General features: G+C 36.5%; 1 protein-coding gene across 5 annotated transcripts in view; it reads right to left on the reverse strand.

The window, feature by feature from the left end:
• Window positions 1-23,460, reverse strand: part of SMG1 (SMG1 nonsense mediated mRNA decay associated PI3K related kinase) — a 96,542-nt gene that overhangs the window by 58,137 nt on the left and 14,945 nt on the right. The window contains exons 1-12 of one of the 5 annotated variants that reach the window (XM_082362366.1): window positions 20,100-20,135; window positions 16,978-17,036; window positions 13,650-13,813; window positions 12,972-13,127; window positions 10,979-11,115; window positions 9,428-9,486; window positions 8,212-8,425; window positions 5,516-5,641; window positions 5,046-5,118; window positions 3,873-3,970; window positions 2,437-2,610; window positions 405-629 (exon numbers count right to left, since the gene is read on the reverse strand). In XM_082362366.1, coding sequence (XP_082218492.1) covers window positions 405-629; window positions 2,437-2,610; window positions 3,873-3,970; window positions 5,046-5,118; window positions 5,516-5,641; window positions 8,212-8,425; window positions 9,428-9,486; window positions 10,979-11,115; window positions 12,972-13,127; window positions 13,650-13,813; window positions 16,978-17,036; window positions 20,100-20,120 — 1,506 coding nt within the window. In that variant the 5' untranslated portion in view covers window positions 20,121-20,135. Of the gene's footprint in view, window positions 1-404; window positions 630-2,436; window positions 2,611-3,872; window positions 3,971-5,045; window positions 5,119-5,515; window positions 5,642-8,211; window positions 8,426-9,427; window positions 9,487-10,978; window positions 11,116-12,971; window positions 13,128-13,649; window positions 13,814-16,977; window positions 17,037-20,099; window positions 20,136-23,460 lie in introns of those variants that run through there. The other 4 variants (XM_082362367.1, XM_082362365.1, XM_082362364.1 and 1 more) reach the window with 4 other exon arrangements.

Raw genomic sequence — 23,460 nt, forward strand, 5'->3', positions numbered from 1 at the left:
TTTAATATACTTCAAAAGGTCCATAATAAAAGGTGGAGAGAGGGGGGATATTTATGATTAAGAAAAGAATAAAAACTATCAAAGAAGTTTTCACGTTTCAGAAACAAAACATAACAGGGTCTTTCAAAATAGCTATCAAGTACCTTCTCTACATAGTATTTATCAGGAGTGCTAGATAGTCTCGTGTGAAGGATGGTATTTCATCCAAAAAAAAAGTAAAACTACACTGAGATGAGCTCTCAAATACTAAAAGTACACAGATACTAGAGCAAAAACAAACTAGATTATATAGATAAGACTAATTAATGCAAAAAACCACAAACAAACAAGGGCTTCATTTCTTCCCCATCAATTTAAATTTAAGGGCCTGAATAAACATATTAAACAAAAAAGAATTCACATACCAATGTGAGTAAATTCAAGACTGAGATGATATAATCTGTACCACAAGTCTGGCAATTCTCCAGTTGATCTAGTCCATATGCAATAACCATGTCACAATGTACAGTCATGCTAGGGTCCAAGCTGCCGAGCAAAACACCAACACACTCATTAGCAGCTGTCAACACAGCCTCAGAAAAAAACACCTGGTTTGCAGCCGTCACACATCTCATTACTCTGTACAGAACCTGCAATGGGGAAAACAAGCAGCTTTAAAAAAAACTCATATTCTTTCACAGAACAAGAAATATTTTCTATTTAATGCAGTTTCAATTGAAAATTAACTGCCTGCCTTATCAGTAGTCTCTTAATATTCTAGTTCTCAGTGGCTGAAAAATAAGGGTATCTCTGGTACAATACACAAAAAGGATATTGCCTAAGTATTCTAAAGTACTATTGTGACAGGAATGGAATTTGACATACTCTTGTTTCCCTTATACCCAATTCCTATCCCCCCACCAAAGTCACTAAATGGTTGAAGTTCAGAATCTTCATTAATAATCATGAAATACACCAGAACTTAGAACAGTAACAGTATTAACAACATGGGAATAACCTGCCGTGAGAATAACTTTCCGTAATCTAGCACTTGGACTTTTAATCAATCTTTTAAAACTAAATATCCAAGATAGCTTTAGCTTATGAAAGTTCATGTACTGATGGTCTCTATGTAAAGATAAATATAAATATTCTCATTCATAACATATAATACCTATTTGAGGATTATGAAAATCTTATCATTTCCAGCCCCAAAAAACCCCAGTAAACTATAGTAGTCAATGTACTACATTTCTAATAAAAATAACTTAGGAAAAAACAAGTACAGAAAAACAGATACAGAAAAGATTGATACAGAAAAATATTTCTCAAATTTTTCTGTAATATTCAACAACCACTACGTATAGGGTTTTTTTGTAAGCCTGCATATAGATTTAAAAGGCCTAAAAGACCATTTTTGGCAAAGACCTAAAAGACCTTCATAAAAGAGTACATTTAATATAGAACTGTCCTGGAAAATGATACATTCCTGTCCTTTTGTTTTATATCTGAGTTAACTGCTTTTATTTCAACACTGACAAAGTCATCAACCACCCATCTTTTAGACAGTAAAAATAAAGATATTAAACCACTTGGATCAGTTTTAAAATATTAACATGCTGGTTTTAATTATCTTCAGGACATTTCTGCTCAAATACACAATTAACTTACCAAGAATTACATATATAATTAATGTCCTATTTTATCTAGCAAAGTGTTCAACAAAAGTAAATGCTCATAAAAGCTAGAATTTTATACTAGCAGTAAAATTTTAATCATTTAGGTTAAATCTTTTATGACTTTATCACACAGGTTTCTTCTCCCTTCTTATTCAAGCAGAATATAATGATGGGGGTTCATTTCTCACATCCATTACACTGAACCACTCACTGGACTGTAATACAGTGCAGCTGATGTCTGGGGCTGCTGAAATGTGGTAATCTAGCTACCTCTTACAATTGGTCTCAGGCTATTACATAGTTTAAGTTCTTATATCTTTATATCCTTTGATGTCAGGCTATCAAGTTGTTTCATCCTGTCACGCTTACAGAAAATTACTTTTCGAGGCCTTCTCTGTTAAGAGTTACTCTTAGTATGTTGAAAAACTAAAAGGAGACACAATAATTTTAAAGCAAAACTCAGTATTATTAAAAAACTAAAGAATAAGATTTTAAAATTCATATTAAAAACAAGAATAAATGAACCTACAGAGAATTTCCTAAAAGAAAAGTTCATAGGCATTTAAAAATTCAGAGTGGACTTTTTTTCATCAGGTTGGGGGGTGAGGGGAGTGCGATATAGAATTCCCTACTTTTCTGGCTATTTAAGAAAGTGGCCAGACATCTACACACATGCTAAACAAATGAGGGATTAATAACATAGCTCACTAGGTAAACAGAAGCATTTAAAAGAAAAGGCAATTTTTGTTGAATGATACTAAAGACTACTAAAACTTACATCTGTTACGTATGCCTCAGTAATTGGAGGACCCCGAATTGGGCTGAAACGTTCCCCAATGCTCCTCACCACAGTACTGAATACCCGGAGAAGCGCTGCCAACTTTGGTAAGGACACGGATGGAGGTGGAACATCTTCATCCACTGACTCCCCAGAGGCCACATGGCTGAGGTCCTAGATGTGAATTCAACAGCATTCTTATTTAAGTAAGACATTGTTTAAAAAACAAAAAACAACTCCCAATTTTTAAATCAATTAACTTTATAATACATTTTTACAAATAAAGAGGAATTTTGGCTTATGAGAAAAGGAAACATGAATCTAAATATAAAAGTAGATTTTGCTTCTCTAATTATTTAAATAAGCAAATATTAACCTCAATAGATTCTTTGAGCCACTCAAGTCAACAGTATACTAAGCCAATATTATTCACATGAAGAACAATGGGGATTGGGGGAGTTTAGAGGAGGTTGGTTTAAAAAATTATAAGACCTTAGAAGACCTAGCCTACAGATTCATAAGCTAGCTGAGGAAATTAGACATACTCAAAGGAAAAGATTAGCAAAAAATGGGGTACTAGAACCAACATATACCTACACATAATTAAGCACCAAAATCATCAAAGAGAATTAAATCTTAGGGATAGCAAAGGGAAGTCTCTACAAACTAGAATGGGTGGCTTATCAGAAGCAGATCAACTTTAAAGGTGTGCTAGGAACCAAGACATCCTAGGCGTAGGGGTAAAGAAACACGTGGAAGCAAAATATTCCCTCACTTTTCTCTGAAAAGGGAGCAGATAGATTGGTACAGTTAAAAGTAGTGAAGTAACTGTTTGCTTGAAGTAGAAAAAGTATAAAGAAAAGATGAAGCTAAATCTTTATGGAAGCCTTGACCACCAAACAAGAATCTTGGTAATTACCAACTGAGTAGGGAAGAAACACTAAGATGGCAGGTTTAAGTCAGGACAGTGGCCAGGAAATCCAAGAACCAGTAATAGACACTTCAACAGCAGTATTAAAGGTACCATACTCAAAGGTGGCTGAAGCCAAGCCTTGTCTTCCAAAGCATGATCCAAGATTGCCAATACAAGTAAGAGAAAAGCCTTTAGGGGCTTTTATACAATATCAATTCACCTTTTTCATAACAAAAAAATAAGAAACAACTGAAGAAAATGTCTTCAGGAAACTACCAGCCACCAAGATTATTTCAAGCTTTGGGAAATTAGGCCTGCAATTTTTCTATCTTTCTGGTAATTCTGCTGGCAACTTAAAAACATCTAAAAATAATTAAAATATTGCAATGGTCTCATAATTTTTGCTTAAATGTCAGGTGATCTGAATTGTTTTCAAATAAATCTAGCACTGCTTTAGATTTCTGTTTTTGCTTTTTTCTTACCTGAAATTTTAGGAAATAACTTCATTTTTTTATATACTCACCTCAGCATATGCCTCCATATCCTCTAGAAACTGACCAAGAAGAGTGGTAGAAAATGCAAGATCAGCTACCCAGAATGGCTCCAAACTCTGCAACCACCCTAGGAATCATACAAGAAATTTTGGAAGAGTAAAAAAAAATTTTAAGTCCAAGTTAAAAAAATATTTAAGAGAATTCTTTTAAAAGGTATCTGGTTTTCAAGTTGGCCACTCTTGAAACATGCCCTATATCATAAAATTAGGACTGTAAACTGTTTTTTGTTTGTTTTTGGCCGTGCTGCGTGCTGCGCGGCTTGCGGGATATTATTTCCCCGACCAGGAACTGAACCCGGGCCCCTGCAGTGGAAGCGCAGAGTCCTACGCACTGGACCACCAGGGAATTCCCTGTAAACTGTTTTAACCACTACCTCTTTTAATGCTACAGAAATGAAAATTCTCCAGAAATTAAAATATAAGCTCATGTCCTTTTTTTTTAGTAAGTAGATTCAGCAGTATCCATACTGTCACTACACACAGCACTTAGACTAAAATGTGCCAATCTACGGCCACCTTGGCTTTCTTCTCCAGGGCCACACCTGGCCACCACAAGTGTACACTCATCTCCCCAGGGGAAATGGGACCACTTGCCAGTGGAACTGAGAGAACTACTCTCACCTGTATATCTTAATTTCAGAAGTTTATTTCACCACATAAGCTATGAGAAACTACAGCACCTGGAACAAGCTGAAATGTCCAAGTGAGTCATATTAGTCATTCATTTAACTCAGAAAAAAAATATTTTTTCTTTATCATTTATGACAGTCCTCCAAATTAATCCATTTGTTTATTTGTTTAATCACTAGAAAAACAATAAATCATGAATATCCAGGATCTTCCTTTCTACCCTTCAGGGTACTGCCACTGTGGTATCTCCTACCAGCAGCAAATGACTTGAGATAAAGTCCTTACTCACAGGTGCAACACTACAATCTGTATTTACTCTCCCTACCTACTACGAAAGTACACATTTTTCCTTTTAAAAGATAAATTTAGCTAACAAGTACTCTTCACCAAAATATCCTCTAAAGCAATTATTTTTCTTGCATTATCAAAAAAGTAGTGTTAACAGCTGGTCTTTGAGAAACGAACACTCCTTCCCACAATATTTAAATGACTGGTATATGCTGAGCGACTCACCAGACACCTGCTGTGTAAGCGAAGGTTTCTGAGTATGATCTATATGCCATCCGACTAATATGTCAACTGTATCCTGGATGGAGACAGAGAGAAGGGGACTAATCATTTTAAGGTCTTATTGCTATTCCAACCTGCGGACCATTTCAGAGTAAGAGAACCTAGAACATCTTACGTCCTACCTTCTTGACATTATACATTAAATGGGGGTTGGGAGGGGCAGGGCAGGAGAATAATGGAACTTTCTTTATGACACTGATGAAATATTTCTTTCTTTAAGTATCTTAAGGTATTAGTGTTAGCAAGTACAGATGGTATTTTTTATAAAACTACATTATTGTATCATTCAATCCTGGACCTTAAAACCAATTATACTCGAAGGAGCAGAAACTTTGTTTTCTAATTCCCCAGGTCCTCATACATGCAGCCAATCCCTTACCCCATCATCTGAAAAGAGGGGGCGGGGAACTCACCCTAAAATTAGTGCTGAAAATATGAGGGTAACATCGAGCTACCAAAAGAATGCACTTAACACATTTGCAAAGTAATTCTGGTGTATCCACATTTTCAAGAATGGACTGCAGGCTGGTCATTACAAGCTAAAAAATAAAAGTTACAAACCATGAACATTTAATAAAACAGGGAGAAAACAAACAAATTAGGTTTATTATTTAATAGTGACTATAGCCGAAACTGACTATATCAAAGAAAATAAATTCTATAGTTTTAGTTCCCAAAAAAGTTGAAAACATTTCAATCCACTGTTCTCCCCTCATTTAACGTCTGTTAACATTATTCCTAAGTAACATGTTTACATTGTTCCTAAGTGCTCTCTTCAAAACCATGGGTGTGATTAAAATTTCAAGTACAAAAACTAAGATGTGCTTGGGAAACTTGTCTTTAAAGTACCAGAATTATTTTCCAATTCAAAACATAGAGCAGATGTTGTACGATTTATACTTTAAGATATCAGTACTTGCTTCAAACTGGAATGATTTAAAGAAGGTTAACATGGTCCCAACACAAGACTGACACACAGGCTCATGTTACCACTATATATATTTTTAAAATAAATATATGGCATACTACCTATAGAATATTTTGCAGCTAAAATTTTTTTTTGTTAAAACCAATTTTTTCCCCAAAAGGAAAGCTCTTCTCTACAAAAGAATGATGTTATGAGTATAGAAGAAATGCTAGCATTAGAAAACCACTATTTTGCAACAGCCAATGCTATAATCTATACAATGCACAGAATATGAATGAATGCTAAAAATCAAGTGAAATACTATGAAAAAAACAGGATATTCAGGAGGTCTCACAGTATCATGCCCACATTACTCACTAATTACAAAGGGAGAAAAATAAGCCTTCACAATGGAAAGATCTGGTTGGTCATCACCTTAACCAAGTGATGAAACTCTTCATCTAAGAGTTATGTGAACCTGAAGCTTTATGCCTGCTAGTGTGATACAACACTAAGTATGAACCCATGAAGTATTCGTGACCAAAATATTTGAACTGACTCTAATCAGGAAGGAATAATCAGACAAGCCCAAAACGTAGAACATTCTACAAAATAAGGGGGACAAAAAAGGGTGCAGAGAATTGTTCTATTTAAGAGGTTAAAGAGGCACATCACCACCTTCAAGAGATTAAAGATTCATCAATACATGAACCTTGATGGGATCCTGGGTAAGACAAAAGTTATAGACATCTTAGTGGCAGCTGGAAAATTTGAACATGGATTGTCTTATGTGACAAAATTAATTTTCTTAGGTATGATTATAATGTTGTTATATATGAGATTAGCCTTAATCTTAGGAGAGGCATGCTGAAGTATCACAGGATAAACCATCATTATGTGTGGAATTTATTTTCAAAGAGTTCAACAAAAAATCGTGTCTCTGTGTGTGTCTGTGTCCGTGTCTGTGTGTGTGTAGAAACAAAACAACTGCAGCAAAATGTTAATAAGTGACAGATCTAGGTAAAAGATATAGGGGTGTTTAATATACCAGTCCATCTGTTTTCCTGTGGATTTAAAATTTTTCAAAATAAATACTTGGGGAAATGTTCATAATATGAAAACTGTATGCAGAATAAGCCAAATTTGGTGTTATGCTGGGTAGTTACAAATTATTTTCTGAATCTTTTCCAAAATTTTTTCACAACCTCTATAATCAAATAAAAATAAAAATTTTAAAGACAGAATAGATTTCTCATGTTTTTTAAAAATTATTAACCAAAATAAAACATATCATGAATTGTTTAATAAAAAAAGCAAAATAAAGATATCAAATATTCTAAAGACACCACATCCTAAATTTTTAAAAACATTAGCTCAACAAAAATTGAATTACTTATAACTTTGCTCAAAATTAAATTGGGAATGATCTTTCAATAATTCAGATACAGGGACTTCCCTAGTGGTGTAGTGGTTAAGAATCCGCCTGCCAATGCAGGGAACACAGGTTCGATCCCTGATCCGGGAAATTCCCACGTGCCGCAGAACAACTAAGCCCAGTGCCACAACTACTGAGCTTGCGCTCTAGAGCCCACGCACCACAACTACTGAAGCCCGCACACCTAGAGCTGGTGCTCCGCAACAAGAGAAGCCACCTCAATGAGAAGCCCGCGCACAGTAACGAAGAGTAGCCCCCGCTCGCCGCAGCTAGAGAAAGCCCGCGTGCAGCAACGAAGACCCAACGCAGCCAAAAAAATAATAATAATAGTAATTCAGACACACAATTATTTATTTTATATCACTAGGAGTAAGAATTTTTGACATATTATCAAAACTTCAGGCCCAAAATAAGTTGTGGTGTTTTAGTTTTTATCTCCCTCAAAAAATGTGAAGCCCCCTTCTACGTGGCTTTCCTCATGGAGCTCCTATTTTCAAATCTGTAAATGATTCTAGTACTACACAAATTCAAAAGAAAGCTTCTAAAAAGCAAAAAGACAAAATTTTTAAAATAACTTATTTTAAATCTACCTTTAATGTGTATCATTTACTCAAATTCAGAAAGAGGAGTTTTATTTACATCATATATCAATCAGTAGATAACTCCTATTCTAAGTTTCCTTTCTTCAAGCTCCCCTTCAAGGATGTGTGTTAAGGACAACTTTCTTCCCAAGCACATCATCATTCCCCCCAACCCTCCATTCTTACCTGCATTACGGATGAAAAGGCTTTCTTTTCTCCTACAGTCTCTAGTGCTTTGTAGGTGGCACATAAGTAGAGGAGTTTAACTTCATCTTTTGCAGATGAGCTAAATTTGCTAAAAATCCATTTGAAGATCTTCTCAGCCTCATAGCTCAGAGAAGCGCAAAGAAGGCCAAGACAGCAAGCTCCCTCCTGTCTCAACTCCTGAAGCAATTTGCTACTGTGTTTATTTTAATGCAAACAAAACAAAATACACAAAAAGCTTAAGCTTTCAAAGATGACAAGAATGACACATCTTACAATAGAATGCCTTAAATGATTTTATAATTTTTATTCAAACTACACAAAAGGTTGAAATTTTATCCACTTTAAATATTCTCTCTATTCTGTCTCCTGCAATGCCAAAAGTATCTTTGTTAAGACTTTAGATTTTCTTTTATAGAATCAATTATTTACAAACAGTAAGGAAAGGCTTAGAAATACTAAAATTCAGACTTCAAATTCCATCTCAAACTACATTAATTGATTCGCAGAAAAGGGCAGCAACAAGTGATCAGATAAAACACACTATATAATTATATACTTGGTAATATTCAATATGTAAGGGCTATAAAATAGGAAATGGTAATAGTTAAATACAGTAAACTTGAAGGACAACACTGATTTAAGTATTATATTAATGAGAAACTATATAAAATAAAACCATCAAAAAGCAGTAAGGTTTGTGACCTGCTGAGATGAGTTTTGGATGCTTTCCAACACTGCAATTCTTTGGGAATCACCATATGAAGAGATGACTGCACACCTTTGGAGAACCCCAGTAGCCTCAGAGAATAGATGGCCTGAATCCACTGTTGCCCAAAGAAGGAAGCTCCCTTTCACATCTACTCTCTAAGCAGTTTCCAAATGCTCTAGTTTACAAAAGTTAATCGCATTCATTCACACTTGCATTAAGAGTTTGTCATTCTACAAGTCAATGCTCAATTATTCAGTCATGTTGACAAATTAAAAAAAAAGAAAAAAAAAGAATGGCTCTCCCTTTCAAGTGGATTCCAATTGTATTCAGTGGTAATTAATGTTTAAATACTTTTACACAAATAAAGATGACAAGAGAACCCACTGAAACATTAAGTAGATGTTCATAAATGAAGCCAATGGGTTTATCTTCTTGTACACTTTTTAATAGTTTCTAAAAATATATTTTAGTCTTTTAGTTACTTACCTTTCATTAAGCACATCATGTACAGCAACCAAGATATTATCCAATTGTTTAACTAGTACCTTAAAAAAAAATTAATAAAAACTTCAGATTCCTATACTTTTAAGAATAACACTGGGTACTTTTTTTTTTTTTTAAACTTGTGTTTCCCTCCAAATTATAACTGGACCACACCTTACTTTTCTTATTATTCCCAGGTCCCAATTGTATCATAAGTTAAGAGTGTCATAAGTTTCCTTTCAGACTCTGAAAGAAATTTACCCATAGGAAATATACAGCCATGATCATCAATGGGGGAAAAAAAAAACTCAAAAAGCTTGTTTTATTTACTCTGAAATGCATTTTTAAAACAAAAGATGGATTGATGGATAGAGGAAGAGGTAGAGAGATATATGATAAAGTCATACGATAAAGTGTTAATGACAGAACTTAGACACTATGATATTCACTGTAAAATTCTCTCAATTTGCTGTGTATTTGAAATTTTTCATAATAAAATGGGGAGGGGGGTTGGAGGAAGCTTGCTTTGAACCAAATGTTATTTGACTCACTATACCATTTCATTAATTTTCTCCTGTTCTATATCAAGTTCTTTTTTTAACTATGTATTTATTTATGGCTGTGTTGGGGCTTTGTTGCTGCGTGCGGGCTTTCTCTAGTTGCGGCAAGCGGGGGCTACTTGTCTTTGCTGTGCGCGGGCTTCTCATTGTGGTGGCTTCTCTTGTTGCAAAGCACGGGCTCTAGGCACTCGGGCTTCAGTAGTTGTGGCACACAGGCTCAGCAGTTGTGGCTCGGAGGCTCTAGAGCGCAGGTTCAGTAGCTGTGGCGCATGGGCTTAGTTGCTCCACGGCATGTGGGATGTTCCCGGACCAGGGCTCGAACCCGTGTCCCCTGCATTGGCAGGCAGATTCTTAACCACTGCACCACCAGGGAAGCCCTATAGCAAGTTCTTAATTTAACATTAGGAGACTTACCTGGAGGGTAAAGAAATTTGTAACTGCTCCTGTACTTTATTATTTTTGTTGGCCGGGCCACACGGCTTGCAGAATCTCAGCTCCATGATCAGGGATTGAACCCGGGCCACGGCAATGAAAGCCCGGAATCCTAACCACTAGGCAACCAGGGAACTTCCTCTTGTACTTTACTCTTTAAAGCGTTTTTCCATTTATTTAGCCCTGGCCACCAGACCAAACTTACCCATAAACAGAATATGTACCTCCTACCCCAATTTCACATATGAAAAACAAAGAGATATTCTGTCCTGGAACACAGAAAAAAAGTTCCAAGGACAACAGAATAAATGTGTAAAAGGTCAAAAGCACTTTATTGCAGAAGGAACCAATGTGGTTCTAACATTTGTATAGATAAATTACAGATTAAGGGCATTAAGTTCTAGACCATCATAATATAGGCCAAATCAATCTGGAATAAGGAATCCCTATTATTTTTCCTTGGAAGCAAAACTTTTCCCTTCTTAAACCACTCTAGGTAACATTATCTACTGAACTATGGAAAAATGAAACTTATCAACATTTCCAAACATACTATACTGACCAGCTTATTTTCTGGTTGCTGAATAAATTCTTTCAACTGCTTTACAGTAGCCAGTCTTCGGTCTCTGTCGTCTTCCCGGGTGATCCTCCGAAGAAGATTCGACAGTCGAGACTCATCAGAATAAGACATCGATCGCTCTGTGAATATAAACATTGAGTATGAATCAGCACAGAAACTTTACAGCCCAAATATTTTAAAGTATACTAAAAATCACAGTCCACCAGACAATAAAAGCTCAATGAATGTAGGTCCTGTAACACTTCTGTTCATCACTATAAACCCAGCCCCAGCAGACTGCGGGCACACAGCAGACCCTCAAAAAAGATATGCAAACACCTCATTCCAGAGGACCAACTGACAGAGAAAAAAGAAAGGCTTAGAAATTATTCTCTTCGAAACTGTTCCAAACTGTTTTCAACATCTAGGTAAAGAGCATAGGTAAGAAACTTCAACAGGTTACGGATAAAGTCTCTATCAGGCAGAAACAGGTTACATGCTTCTATTTCTCACCTAGGTCTCCCACTGGAGGGGAGCCTCTTGTTCACATCATCATCATTTTCCTAGGACAAAGTTTTGGTGAATTGCAATCACATATTCAGTTCAACAAATGTCTAATTACCACCTACCATGTGCAAGCATGCTGCCACAAGTGGCAAATCAAAACTCTTCTTCCCTTTTTTAATGACAAGAACAAGCAGGAATGCTCAAAATGCTGAACACTACTAATAAAGATGGCTTTAAGTACTAAATTTTTCTTTTTAAGTTTTCAGCTGTGCAATTCATCATAATTAACCCATGTACATTAACACAAACCACATTAAAGGGTCTGACAGTTTCATTTCTAATGAATGAAAGGAAAATTGATCATAAAAGAAATTACAACATCTGAGAGAAGGAATAAGATTTTTAAAAATCCCTAGCCTGTAGAGTATTTTCAGTAAGGATGACTGCTAAAAATGTATTTAGGTTACTAGTCAGGAAATCTAGGTTCTATTTACAATTATGCCCCTAGCAAGCTGCATAACTCTGAGCTTGCAAGGGGGATCTAGACTAAATTAGCTTTAGAGTCACTTTCTAACTCTATCATACCTAAATCTAAGACTTCAAACACTGGTGTTTTTTGTTTTTTTTTTTTTTGGCCACACCACTCGGCATGCAGGATCTTAGTTCCCTGGCCAGGGATTGAATCCGTGCCCCCTGCAATGAAAGCGCAGAGTCCCAACCACTTGACCACGAAGGAAGTCCCTTCAAACACTTTTATGAGACGGTATAGCCTTTGACTAGTCATTTCACTTTAGAAAATTTATCGAAATCATTTTTTTAAAACTGCATGCAAAAAAAAGCTATATACACAAAGATGTTCACCAAGATACACACAACACACACACAAAGCCCTCACTGGGAAAAAATGGTCATAAACTAAATGTCCAAAGAGTAATTATATCCAACAAAGTGTATAAATCAGAAATCTTGATTTCTTAAGCAGCTTTACCAATACAATAAATTTCTCTTTTAGAAAAAAAAAAAAGATCATTACCTCTAATCCTATGAATTTTTGAGACACTTTACCTATAGAGTGAGGCTTGTGTTATAAAGCAAGAAGCAGTAACTGTGTATTTAACTTTAGAAAAGGGCCCAGTCCATGTACACCCCTACCCTCACCCTAGAGTTCAAGGACTCGCTGCAGTAAGAGCCCACTATACATTCAGTATCCACTATAATCAGGAAAATCCTTTCTTTAAAATCTTACCCAGTCTTCTAATCTTATTTTAAGAGAATTCTCCTTTTAAAAGTATTAAAAACCTTCTTGTGGGAATTCATGGTAGGGAACAGTTCACAGGAAAAGGAATGCAAACAATTATCACCTGCACATGTTTCTCAACTCAGTAAGCTAACCAACTCACACAGGTGCAAGGCACTGGTACAGAAAGAGGCATTTAGGAGATGTCTCAGCGGAGGCTTGTGTTATTGTCCCCAGTTTACCCAGCCTTACCCTGTGATTTCCTCATGTCTTTGATGGCTAACGCACGACTGCCATGCTGAATACTGGTGAACTCAGGGCTGGTCACATTGTTAACCCTCAGCTCTTGCCCCAACGACTTCCGACCATAAGTATTTTCCCCAGATCCTCCATTGACACTGTAGCCACCTAAAACAGCAACATTTACATTATTTCAATAGGGCTCTTTGTTTCACTCAATCAATCCTGATAGTTCAGGTTCTTCTGACCCAATCTGCAGGTTCAACCAGGCTTGGCTTCTACTCTTTCCCTGTGATGCATGCATTGATTTCATTTTGTTATCTTCAGTGGAAGGTAAGAAGAGAAATGGAAACTAAATTAACTCAGATTTTGCACTTGAAAACTTTTTAGAAGTCTAGAGGAGAGACAGTAGTCAGGAAAGCCTTAGTGATAATATTGTATTTTGGGGGCAAGGAAACTGCATTTATGTATTGTGTGTGTGAAAAGTACATTAAAAATTTTTTTTAATTAAGGGGGTAAACTTAAGAAGTTTCAAGAACAGCACTGTGTGTAACATTTATATTTTAAACATATTAGAAGCGAGAGGTGAGGGAGCGAGAGAGAGGGAAGAGGAAGAAAGGGAGAGGCAGCTAGGTTAAAAAAAACAAATGCACATAAAACATGCCTCTAGCAGCAAGGAAATATATATACCCTTTTCGTCATTGTGTATGTCAGCGTGGATTCTGGTATCATCGTGCCTTTGCCGAGACACCACAGCTGCATTTGAAGGTTGCAGTCCATAAGAGGAAGACCCACCCCTATCTCTGGATGAAGAATATTTTAAATTATCTGGGTCGGCTGATGCACTATCAGTTCTGCAAAGAGAGAAGAGTATAAGGTTACAACTTTAAACAAACATTTTGATAACCCAAATCATAAATTTTTCTTTCATACATGCCTCTCTCTTCTCATTACTATTATACATAAGCACTCCAATGTGTAATAAGAAGTCTTTCAACTGGGAAAGGATTGTCAATGGATGAAACACCAGCTTTTCAGCCCCTTCTGCTATCTAAAGACCCATACAGAAATATGAGTAACTACCAGGACTAGGTGCTCAACGCAAAACTTAACAGGTTTTAGCGCTGAAAGTTCCACGTCCTAAGAACTCCCTCAGTCCCAGGCAAACTGAGAGAGTTGGTCACCCTGGTCCCAGGATTCTTTTCACATGACTTAATAAAAGGAATAGTTCTTCTTAAATCTCCTCCTCCCAGAAGAGGGTTTTAACCAGTGGAAAAATTACAATCTTCCCAGTCATAAAAATAAAAAACACTGGCAACATATCAGGCAGGGGCAATGTGTTACCAAATTATTTTTAAAGTACTGCCTCATGGCAATGTGGCTCTCTCTCTCTCTCACCTAAATTTGTAACTTGACTATTTGGTGGGAAAATAAATTATAGAATGAAATTTGAAAGCAAGCTCAATAGGATATTAGGAAAGAACACATTAGCTGCAAAATTATTTTAATGTATGGCAACACTGAGGACTTCACTGAAGATTCCTCATATAAAGGATATCTATTAAAATTATAAAAAGTGAGGAAAATAAAAGCAAGGTATCAGGAATCCAATAAAGCTGAAGGTTGCAGTCCATAATCTATTTAAAATTCAAGTACCGCCTAGAATAATCCAAGATACCTGGATATTAACAAGTTGCTCAGCCCCAGGATAAAATTAGTACCCTTATCTAAGGATCATCTCTATGCCTCAATGTCCCCATCAGTAAAATAGGGAGCTAAACTTTATAATTTCTCATGAGCCGTATTCTTCCATCAACCATATGGTATCAAGAAATAAGAAAACACTAACTACCCTATGGCAGCATATGAAAAATACCAAGAAAAAGGTTCCTCTGCTTTGATATTTCTTCTGAGAGGAACAACCTTCTGGAAAAAAATCACTTTTATGATACTTACTAAAACACCTTCTGCACCCATAATTATTTGGAAAAGTTAAGGACGCTGGCAAGAGCAGAAACTAAGTTATTCCTCAACCCCCATGGCCCTCCCCTATGTGTAAAAAAAAGCGTCTGTGTATTTCATTTCGAGTTTATCATCCTTTCGTTGCCCCCCCCCAAGAACACTAAATATGAAAAGGTGCATAGGCTCAGACACCCTGATCTGTACCTACTGCAACCACTGTTAATATAGAATGTAGACAAATAGGTTCAATTAAACTTGGATACCTACGTGGCACCAATCTAAATTATTCCTAAAGGCTCTCAATCTGAAACTTGATAAAAATCCATAACCCTAGCATACTATGCATATAACTAAGGCTCCATAGTGAAGTATCTTCTTCAAACATTCAGAGTTCATTTGTTGACAAAGCTCAGAACTTCCAACATATGAAAAATAAAATCTATGGAATTTCAAAAAAAAAAATGTATTAGGATATTTTCTAAGTATACTAAGTATAAGCATTTAAATACCTTTACCACTAAATGGAGCGTGACAACTTTTTAAAACTAACATAATGATCTACCCCCATGTATCTAAAATAGCACACTAAATGAGCACCTATAATAAACCATAACATACCATTAATTTCTAAAAGGGAACTGAAAAATAAAAGAGAACTGATGAGCTTTTCTGGCAGATTTTGAACCTGTCTATATGTATAGCACCTAACACAACCTAGAAAAGGAAGTTGTTAGTAAATGAATGAATAAAATAATTCTAATACATCAAGATAACTGAAGTCTACCAATATTTAAATGAATATTTAAATAATCTGAATTTCTAATTTTCATTATGCTTATGTATCACATATACTACTCTTACCATTGAGAGTTAAATGTTTGTATCTTTTTCTGGTGACATACCAGTAAACACAAGGCAATAGAGAATATGGGTTAAAAAAAGATCTGGGCTCAAATCCCAGCTCTAGCACTGAAAAGGTATGTGTGACTTTGCACAAGGAACTTAATTTCCAAGCCTCAGTTGTCTTTTGCATAAAATGGGGATAATACCTATCTATGATGTAATGTTATTGTGAGGCTTAAGAAAGATAAGTTCTTAAGAAATACTTAGCTTACAAGGTACACTTGAAGTTATTATGACCATAATAGTAAATATACTCAAGGTTTTCAGTCTAAACAAATAAATATAAATAGTTCATAAACATATGAATATGATCAAAACAAGTTTTTATACTCAATATACAATAGCTGATTTTAACTTCTTCACTGAAGAAATTAAGCAATCTACTGCTACCAACAAATCCATTTCTAACTAGGAAGCACTGATTTCAAACTAAACTGAAAAAAAAACAGGAACAACCTCCCAATTTGTTAGAAATACACGTTTTTAAATCTCATTAGTTATAAATACCAAGTTTTTTTTCAGAATTTGAGTTTTCAGAAATATAGCAAAAAATTCACTAGGGTAGAACTACTGTCTCAGAACTGTCTAAAAACTCCCTGGTTGCTAAGTTCTTCTAATACAAACTGATCAGAATATTTCTAACCAGAATTCAAGTTACAGGTATTCTGAACCCAAAAGCACAAAATAGTTCAGCATTTACATGAAATCTCTATTTTTATAATATCTAGACAGCTTAGTTCTCAAAAAGTCAATATCAGGCAGTTAGCACCAACAAGATCATCCCGGTCCAATAAACAGAAAACTGTTAAGAACGGAAATGAGCACTTAAAATGAGGCAATCAAAGGCACAAAATAGAAAATGCAGATTTGAACTCAAAGAGGCAGGCATAAATGTTAAGCTAGTTATAAGGGCTGAAAAAGCTATCATCTGCCAGAATTAGTGTCTCAATTTAGTGATAAAAAGAAAATGTATCTGTTAAGACTAAGTATCCTAGCAAGAATCCAAAAATACCTCCACAGCCCCTTTAATACTCTAAAAATATTATGGAGAGAGAGAGGAAAAAAAGAAATGCATAAATTCCCCAAAATGATTAAACTGAAGTTAAAGCCTGATGTACATGCCACATGAGAGGTAAGTTTCTAAAGCTCATACCTCAAAAATCGCATACTGTATAATATGGAGCCTTTGTGATGTTTTTGCATCAAGTCAATCTGTAAGACAGTAGTTACAATATTAGTGAAGACAGTGGATTAAAACATTTGTTGTTCAAACATGAAGCAAATATCATTTATGGGTTAGGTGCTTTTAATTGCACGATGGCCCTCTAGGGTTCATATGTTGAAGCAAAAACTGAGATGGCATGCCACTCTGTGCCTTAGAGAATAGAGGCTTAAGGTGGCAACAAAAAAATTTTTAGTACAAAAGAATTTAAATGTTAACTATAACATACAAATCACATGCAAATATAGTTACCGCTCATTTTAGTCACCTATTCTCAATATACAGAAAATGTAATAAATCTGAGAGGTTATTCATTTTCAATGACCCAAGCCCTCAGACCTCACATCAACAATCTACCACGTGTTAGGGGATAGTTAAGTATCTCCTGGCTAAATGTGGTCTTGTGGTCCAGTTCTTGAGGGGGAAAAGTCAGCCTGGAAATGTGAAGTCAGGGAATTCCCTATCAGAAAACATTTCCATAAAGCACCCCAAAATGACTTGATGCAAACACCACACCTAGTGGTGCCACCGGAATAAGCATCATATTGCTTCAAGTTGTTTTTAACTAGGCTTATTAAAGGATTTCGTTCTCATGGTGAGATCTAATTTGTAATGGATATCAACTAGGAAATGATATTTGCACTAAAGCCAATGAGGTGGGAAAGCATTTATTCTCTAAAGCAATGGTACTCAAAGATAGATAGCATCACTGTCACAAAGCAGTTGTAGGATATGCTGTGAGTTTTTCATACTAACAGTTAATACCACTAAAACTGATTTACTTTTTAAAAATAAATTCAAGGTTATCTCTGTGATATCTCTTACTCACCTGAATTCAGACATACTTTCAAAAAAGTACAAGAGAAAAGGTGAAACTATGCATAACTCTGAGGCTCGTGTACATCACACTTTCACATTAGAGACATTGCTCTAAAGTATGAGTCTATGGCTAAAAAATTCACTTGGGAGGCTCAGGGACTTCATTATATGAAACTGTTTCCACAGGAGAAAACAGTAAGTTCAAACTTAATATAACAGAATTGAACCATCATGCCAAAATTATAAGCTTACCTCAATTTTACTATAAATATTAATGGTTAATATTTCTTAATGAAACTTCCTTAGCTACTTAAGTATTAAGTGTCTACAATACCAAACCCATACAATTTATGGGTTCTTTATTACCAACTTTTAATCATCAATCAAACATCAACTAATTAGTTTCTGCAGCCTCAAAATATAAAAATATATTTAACTATTGTTGTAAAACTGTAAAGAATTTTACCTTGCTCAAAGAGAGATCTGGCCTTAACCCTTGGCTTCTGGAAGGTAATCTCTAAACTCTTGGAATATAATGCCTAATAAGAGTGTCCTTGGGCTTCCCTGGTGGCACAGTGGTTAAGAATCTGCCTGCCAATGCAGGGAACACGGGTTCGAGCCCTGGTCCGGGGAGATCCCATATGCCATGGAGCAACTAAGCCCGTGCGCCACAACTACTGAGCCTGCACTCCAGAGCCCGCGAGCCACAACTACTGAAGCCCGTGCACCTAGAGCCCGTGCTCCGCAGCTAGAGAAACCACTGCAAAGAGAAGCCCGTGCACCCCAACGAAGAGTAGCCCCCATTCGCTGCAACTAGAGAAAGCCCGCGGGCAGCAATGAAGACCCAAAAGAGCCAAAAATAAATAAATAATTTAAAAAGAAAAAAAGAAAAAAAGAGTGCCCTTGTCCACCTGGGAACTTTGGGTCACACTAGAAAGTATAACAATGTGATCTATGTATGGTGGGGCCTTTGAATCACACGGATCAACTCAACCTCTAGTAGGGCTGGAAACTAAGTTCATGCATGTGGGCAGTCAACCATGGAGCCCAAATAAGAACTCTGGACAGGCTGGGCTGGGCGTCCATGGCTGGTAATACTCCATATGTATTATCACACATCAATACCAGGAAAGTAACACTGCTCACTACTCCACGGGGAGAAGCTCCACATTTGGAACTGTCGTAGACTCTGCCCTATGCACCTTTACCCTTGGTTGATTTTAATCTGTATCCTATAGCTGTAATAAACTGTAACCATGAGTATAACAGCTTTCAATGAGTCCTATAAGTCCTTCCAGTGAATTATCCAACCCAGGAATGGTCTTGGGGACCCCCAAACTTGCAACTGCTATCAGTAGTAAGGGTGGTCTTAACAGACATGCTCCCTCTAACTCTGCACCTATATGACTGAATATACTCTAACCCAAAATTTAAAAGGTTGTAAATTTTGTTTTTATGTAATATCTTTAAGCAAAACATAGAAAAGATTCAACTTCAGTATAGTTTATATCCCTCCCAAAGAATCTCAAACAGCCTCTATTGACAGACCTCTAATCATATTAACCACAAAGGACAAACAAAGTAACTAGGAGGGTACTACATTAGATTTTAACCTTTGCTTCATGTGCACAAGTGTCTTCAGTGTAAAGGCTGGTGAATACACCACTCCCGTGTAGTTCCCTATCACTGAGTCTTCAATGCTGCCCGTGACTCCCTAGCCAGGGTTTTCTGCTTTCCAAAACAGCTTTCAAACTTTCTGCACTTTTCTCCTTTCCCCAGCACTACCACTGATAACCTTACAGATTCTTGCTATATAAGAAATACAAGTTTTTCTACAGCACTCTGAATAGTAAGAGCTAAATTTTGAGCTCATTTTAATAAAGTCTGGTAGGCAACCTCCCCAAGCAGTTTACATACATTTATCACCTCATTTAATCTTCAACATAATCCTATTGTGATTATTGAAGATGGTAAGTTACCTTCTTACAGATGAGGTAACAAAGATTCCATAACTTACCTAAAGCAGCACAGCTAATTAAAGGCAGAGCAAGAACTCAAACTCAGTTCTAACTTTCAAGTTCTTCAACACTCCACCACTGCCTGCCAACCTCCTTCCAGCAATCTACAAATTTACCTATGTCTGCACACAGAACATTTCTTCCCATCACACTCACATAATGGAACAAGTAAACCTCCTATCTGCAGTAACCCTTTGGATTCGTACATGCCCCTACCTTCTGAGGTAAGCCTTGCATCTCTGACTTTCCCACTGCTCATCACAACATCAACATATGAACACATTCAGGTCTTTCCTTTAAGAAAACAAAAACAAAAACCTTAATTCTCTTTCTCCTTCTAAAGTTAATTGTCTAGATAGATTCTTCACAGCCAAACCTCTTGAAAATTTATTTTCCTTGCCTTCACTCACTTTCCAACTCACTGTAACCAGGGTCCCACCCTCAGCACTCCACAGAAACTGCTCCTGCCCAAGTAGCAACTGCCACTGGTGGCCTACTTGTCTCTAAAATCCCACAAGCCCTTTTCAGTTCTTCTTGCTCAATGCCCCCAATGACTTGCTTTGCTTTTGACAACTCTCTACTACTCACACTTTCTCAATACCAATCTAAAGGTTTTTTTTAGTAATTTTAATTCCAGTGATTCTCTCTACTTTTTTCCAGTCCAAGTACTTTCTTTCTTCTTAACTCCCTTCTTTAACCAGTTTAGATTTCATGGTTTATCATTTCAATAACTCTTGCCAATTCCCTTAACCTGCCTTAACATTTCCCTCACACCAATCTGGCAAAATCCCTACCCTGCATAAACCCAATTATCAATTCCATCATCCAACAGTAAGCACCACATTCCCAGGTCCTCCAATGTTCATCTCCCACATGCACTATCCAGACATTCCCCATTCTCTTCAGATTCCAAAATACTCTCCTGAATCCCTGACAAATTCTCTCTCTTTCTTCTTAACCAAGAGGAAAAAAAAAAAAAAAAGCTACCATAACACACCTGCACCCAACTCTAGGCCTTGATTAGGATTCTATCTATGTCTACCCTCTCGTAACTTTTCACAGTCTTTCTCCTAGGGAGTCTACCTTTCCCACCAAACTGAATGCTCTCCTTAAACATGTAAAATTTTCTAATATCTCCAATGTAAAAATACAAAAACATATTTAAAAAAAACACACAAAAAACAGAAAAACTCCATCAATTCCACGTCCCTCCAACCAACCAATCTGCCTTTGCTCTTTGCAGTCAAACTAAGAATTGTCTCTACTCGCCGTATCATTTCTTTACCTCCACTAGCTCCTCCAGCTACACCAATCCAACTTCTGCCCTATCACTTTTGGCAAAACCAACTAAGACCTCCAGGTTGATAAATGCAAGATATATTCCAGGCTGCTTCTTACTCATCCTCTCATAGCAGGTTTTCACAGGGCTGCTGAGCAGGGTTGAGCAGGCTGTGGCCTACACAAAGGTGCCTTACAGAGGAATGAGGTGGGCTGAATGAAAACTTCTTTTTAAAATCCTTACAATAACTTGGGCTCAGATCCTGAGAATTCAAAGTAACCAGATTCTTCCCTTCCTTTGGCTTATAGTATGTTATAGTCTGTATTTCTTGCTGCCTCTCCGGTTCTGCTTTTTCAGGAAACTTTGAAGGCTTGCTCAGCCTCCTCTACCAAATCACTAAATCTTGGAGTTTCTCAAAGATTGACCACAGGCCCTCTATGCATCTCACTTTGTACTCTCTCCCGCAATCCATGCCGATGGCAGTACTTACCACCTATGTGACATCGACTCCCAAATCCAGGCCTCCATCATAGATGTCCACTCTGAGGTCCAGACCTATATACCCAACTGTTTAAAAAAACAATCTTAATGTTCTAATGCCTCAAACACAACTGGCTCCTTTCTTCCTGGAACCCCCATTTTAATAAATGGTGCCATCATCAGGTATTTTCCAATAAATGGCACTATTTGGCCAGTCAGACACAGTATGTTTCCCACCTCCAATTCTCACCTCTCTCCCACTTCTCCTCCACAGTGCAACAAAAATAATTCTTATAAAACACAAATCTGATGTCCTCCCACTGCCCTTTATCATCTTATGTACCTTACTTCCCTTTTCAGCTAACTCTCCACACTCTTGTAATCCTTTTACATTCTATGCCCCATCCATCCCAATCTTTCAGTCACCTTGCTCAGCTCGTCTGCCTGAACAGCCTTGTCCTCAGCACTCGCCGACCCTAGCTAATTTTTCAATGTCCTTCAAGTTTCAGCTTTCCTTCGCAAAGTTTCTGATTCCCCTGAGGGTGACTAGGAGTCGCTGCTATATAAGTGCTTCCAGAGAACCTAATAGTTCCCTTAGCTCTTACACCATTTGAGAAGCTTATTTAACTGTGTTCTGCCAGGAGACTGTAAATTCCAAAAGGGCAAGAGCCTGTCAGTGTTGCTTATCATTGTACCCTTATTGCCTTGATGGCACACAAATTACCTGTTGATTAAATGATTACCTATTCTCACAATTGAGGCCTTTCTCTTGACACTGGAATGCAGTCCCCTAACCTAACCCAACACTAATTTTTCTTCAACATTCAACCTAGAACCCATACTCCCTAATCAACAATATTTTCTTGGTTATCTTCTACAACAAGAGCACTAATTAGGAGTAATGACTCCAAAAGGCGAACTAAGTAAAATAGTTCCAACCCTCTAAGAATTTACAATCTAGAAAAAAAAGAACTGTTAGTATAAGTTCCAATTAGGAGTATAAAATGCTCTGTGCTTTCAGAAAAAAAATAAAATAAAAATCCCATCATTCAGCCCCTTCTTCAAACTCTTATAGCACTCAAAGAGAGAACCACACTAGCTTGCACTTTAGTAGTTATATACTAGCTTCAATTTGCCCACTAATTTGAAAAGATGATAGTATTGAAGGCAGAGGTACTGTATTATCTAATACCACACACCTTTCAAAGGGAAAGGAAAACAGTATAGTGGTTGCTGCATGGAGAGGGGTGGGGAACTGACTAGAAGATGACCTTGGATCAAAATCCATTGTGATTATTTAAGTAAAAATTTTGTCTTCTAAGGTAAAACTTTATATAACTAAAATATGGTCTATGCATATGATCTTAAGAATAACTTTTCTGAACACAAAAAAGAAGCCAGTAATAGAAAGGGATGGCTTCAGTAATATATTTAAATGATTCTGAATTTTTAAATTCTACTTAATATGCATTTTAAAAGTCTTATTTATTTTTGTGCAAAGGACACTATCAAGTGAAAAGACCACTCATAAAACCAGAGAAAATACTTGCGAATCATATATCTCATAAGAGAAGAGTCTAGTATCCAAAATATACAAAGAACTCCTATAACTCAACAAAAAGACAAACAATCCAATTTAAAAATGGGCAAAAGACCTGAATTGATACATCTCTCCAAAAACATACAAATGGCCAATTAACACATGAAAAGTTGCTCAACTTCATTAGTGAATAGGAAAATGCAAATCAAAACCACAAACAGAAACCACACCCACTAGAATAGCCAAAAAAAATTTTTTTAATGGAAAATGTTGAGAGA

This window comes from Balaenoptera borealis, assembly GCF_965194805.1.
Source record: "Balaenoptera borealis genome assembly, chromosome: 16".
Classification (NCBI taxonomy): domain Eukaryota; kingdom Metazoa; phylum Chordata; class Mammalia; order Artiodactyla; family Balaenopteridae; genus Balaenoptera; species Balaenoptera borealis.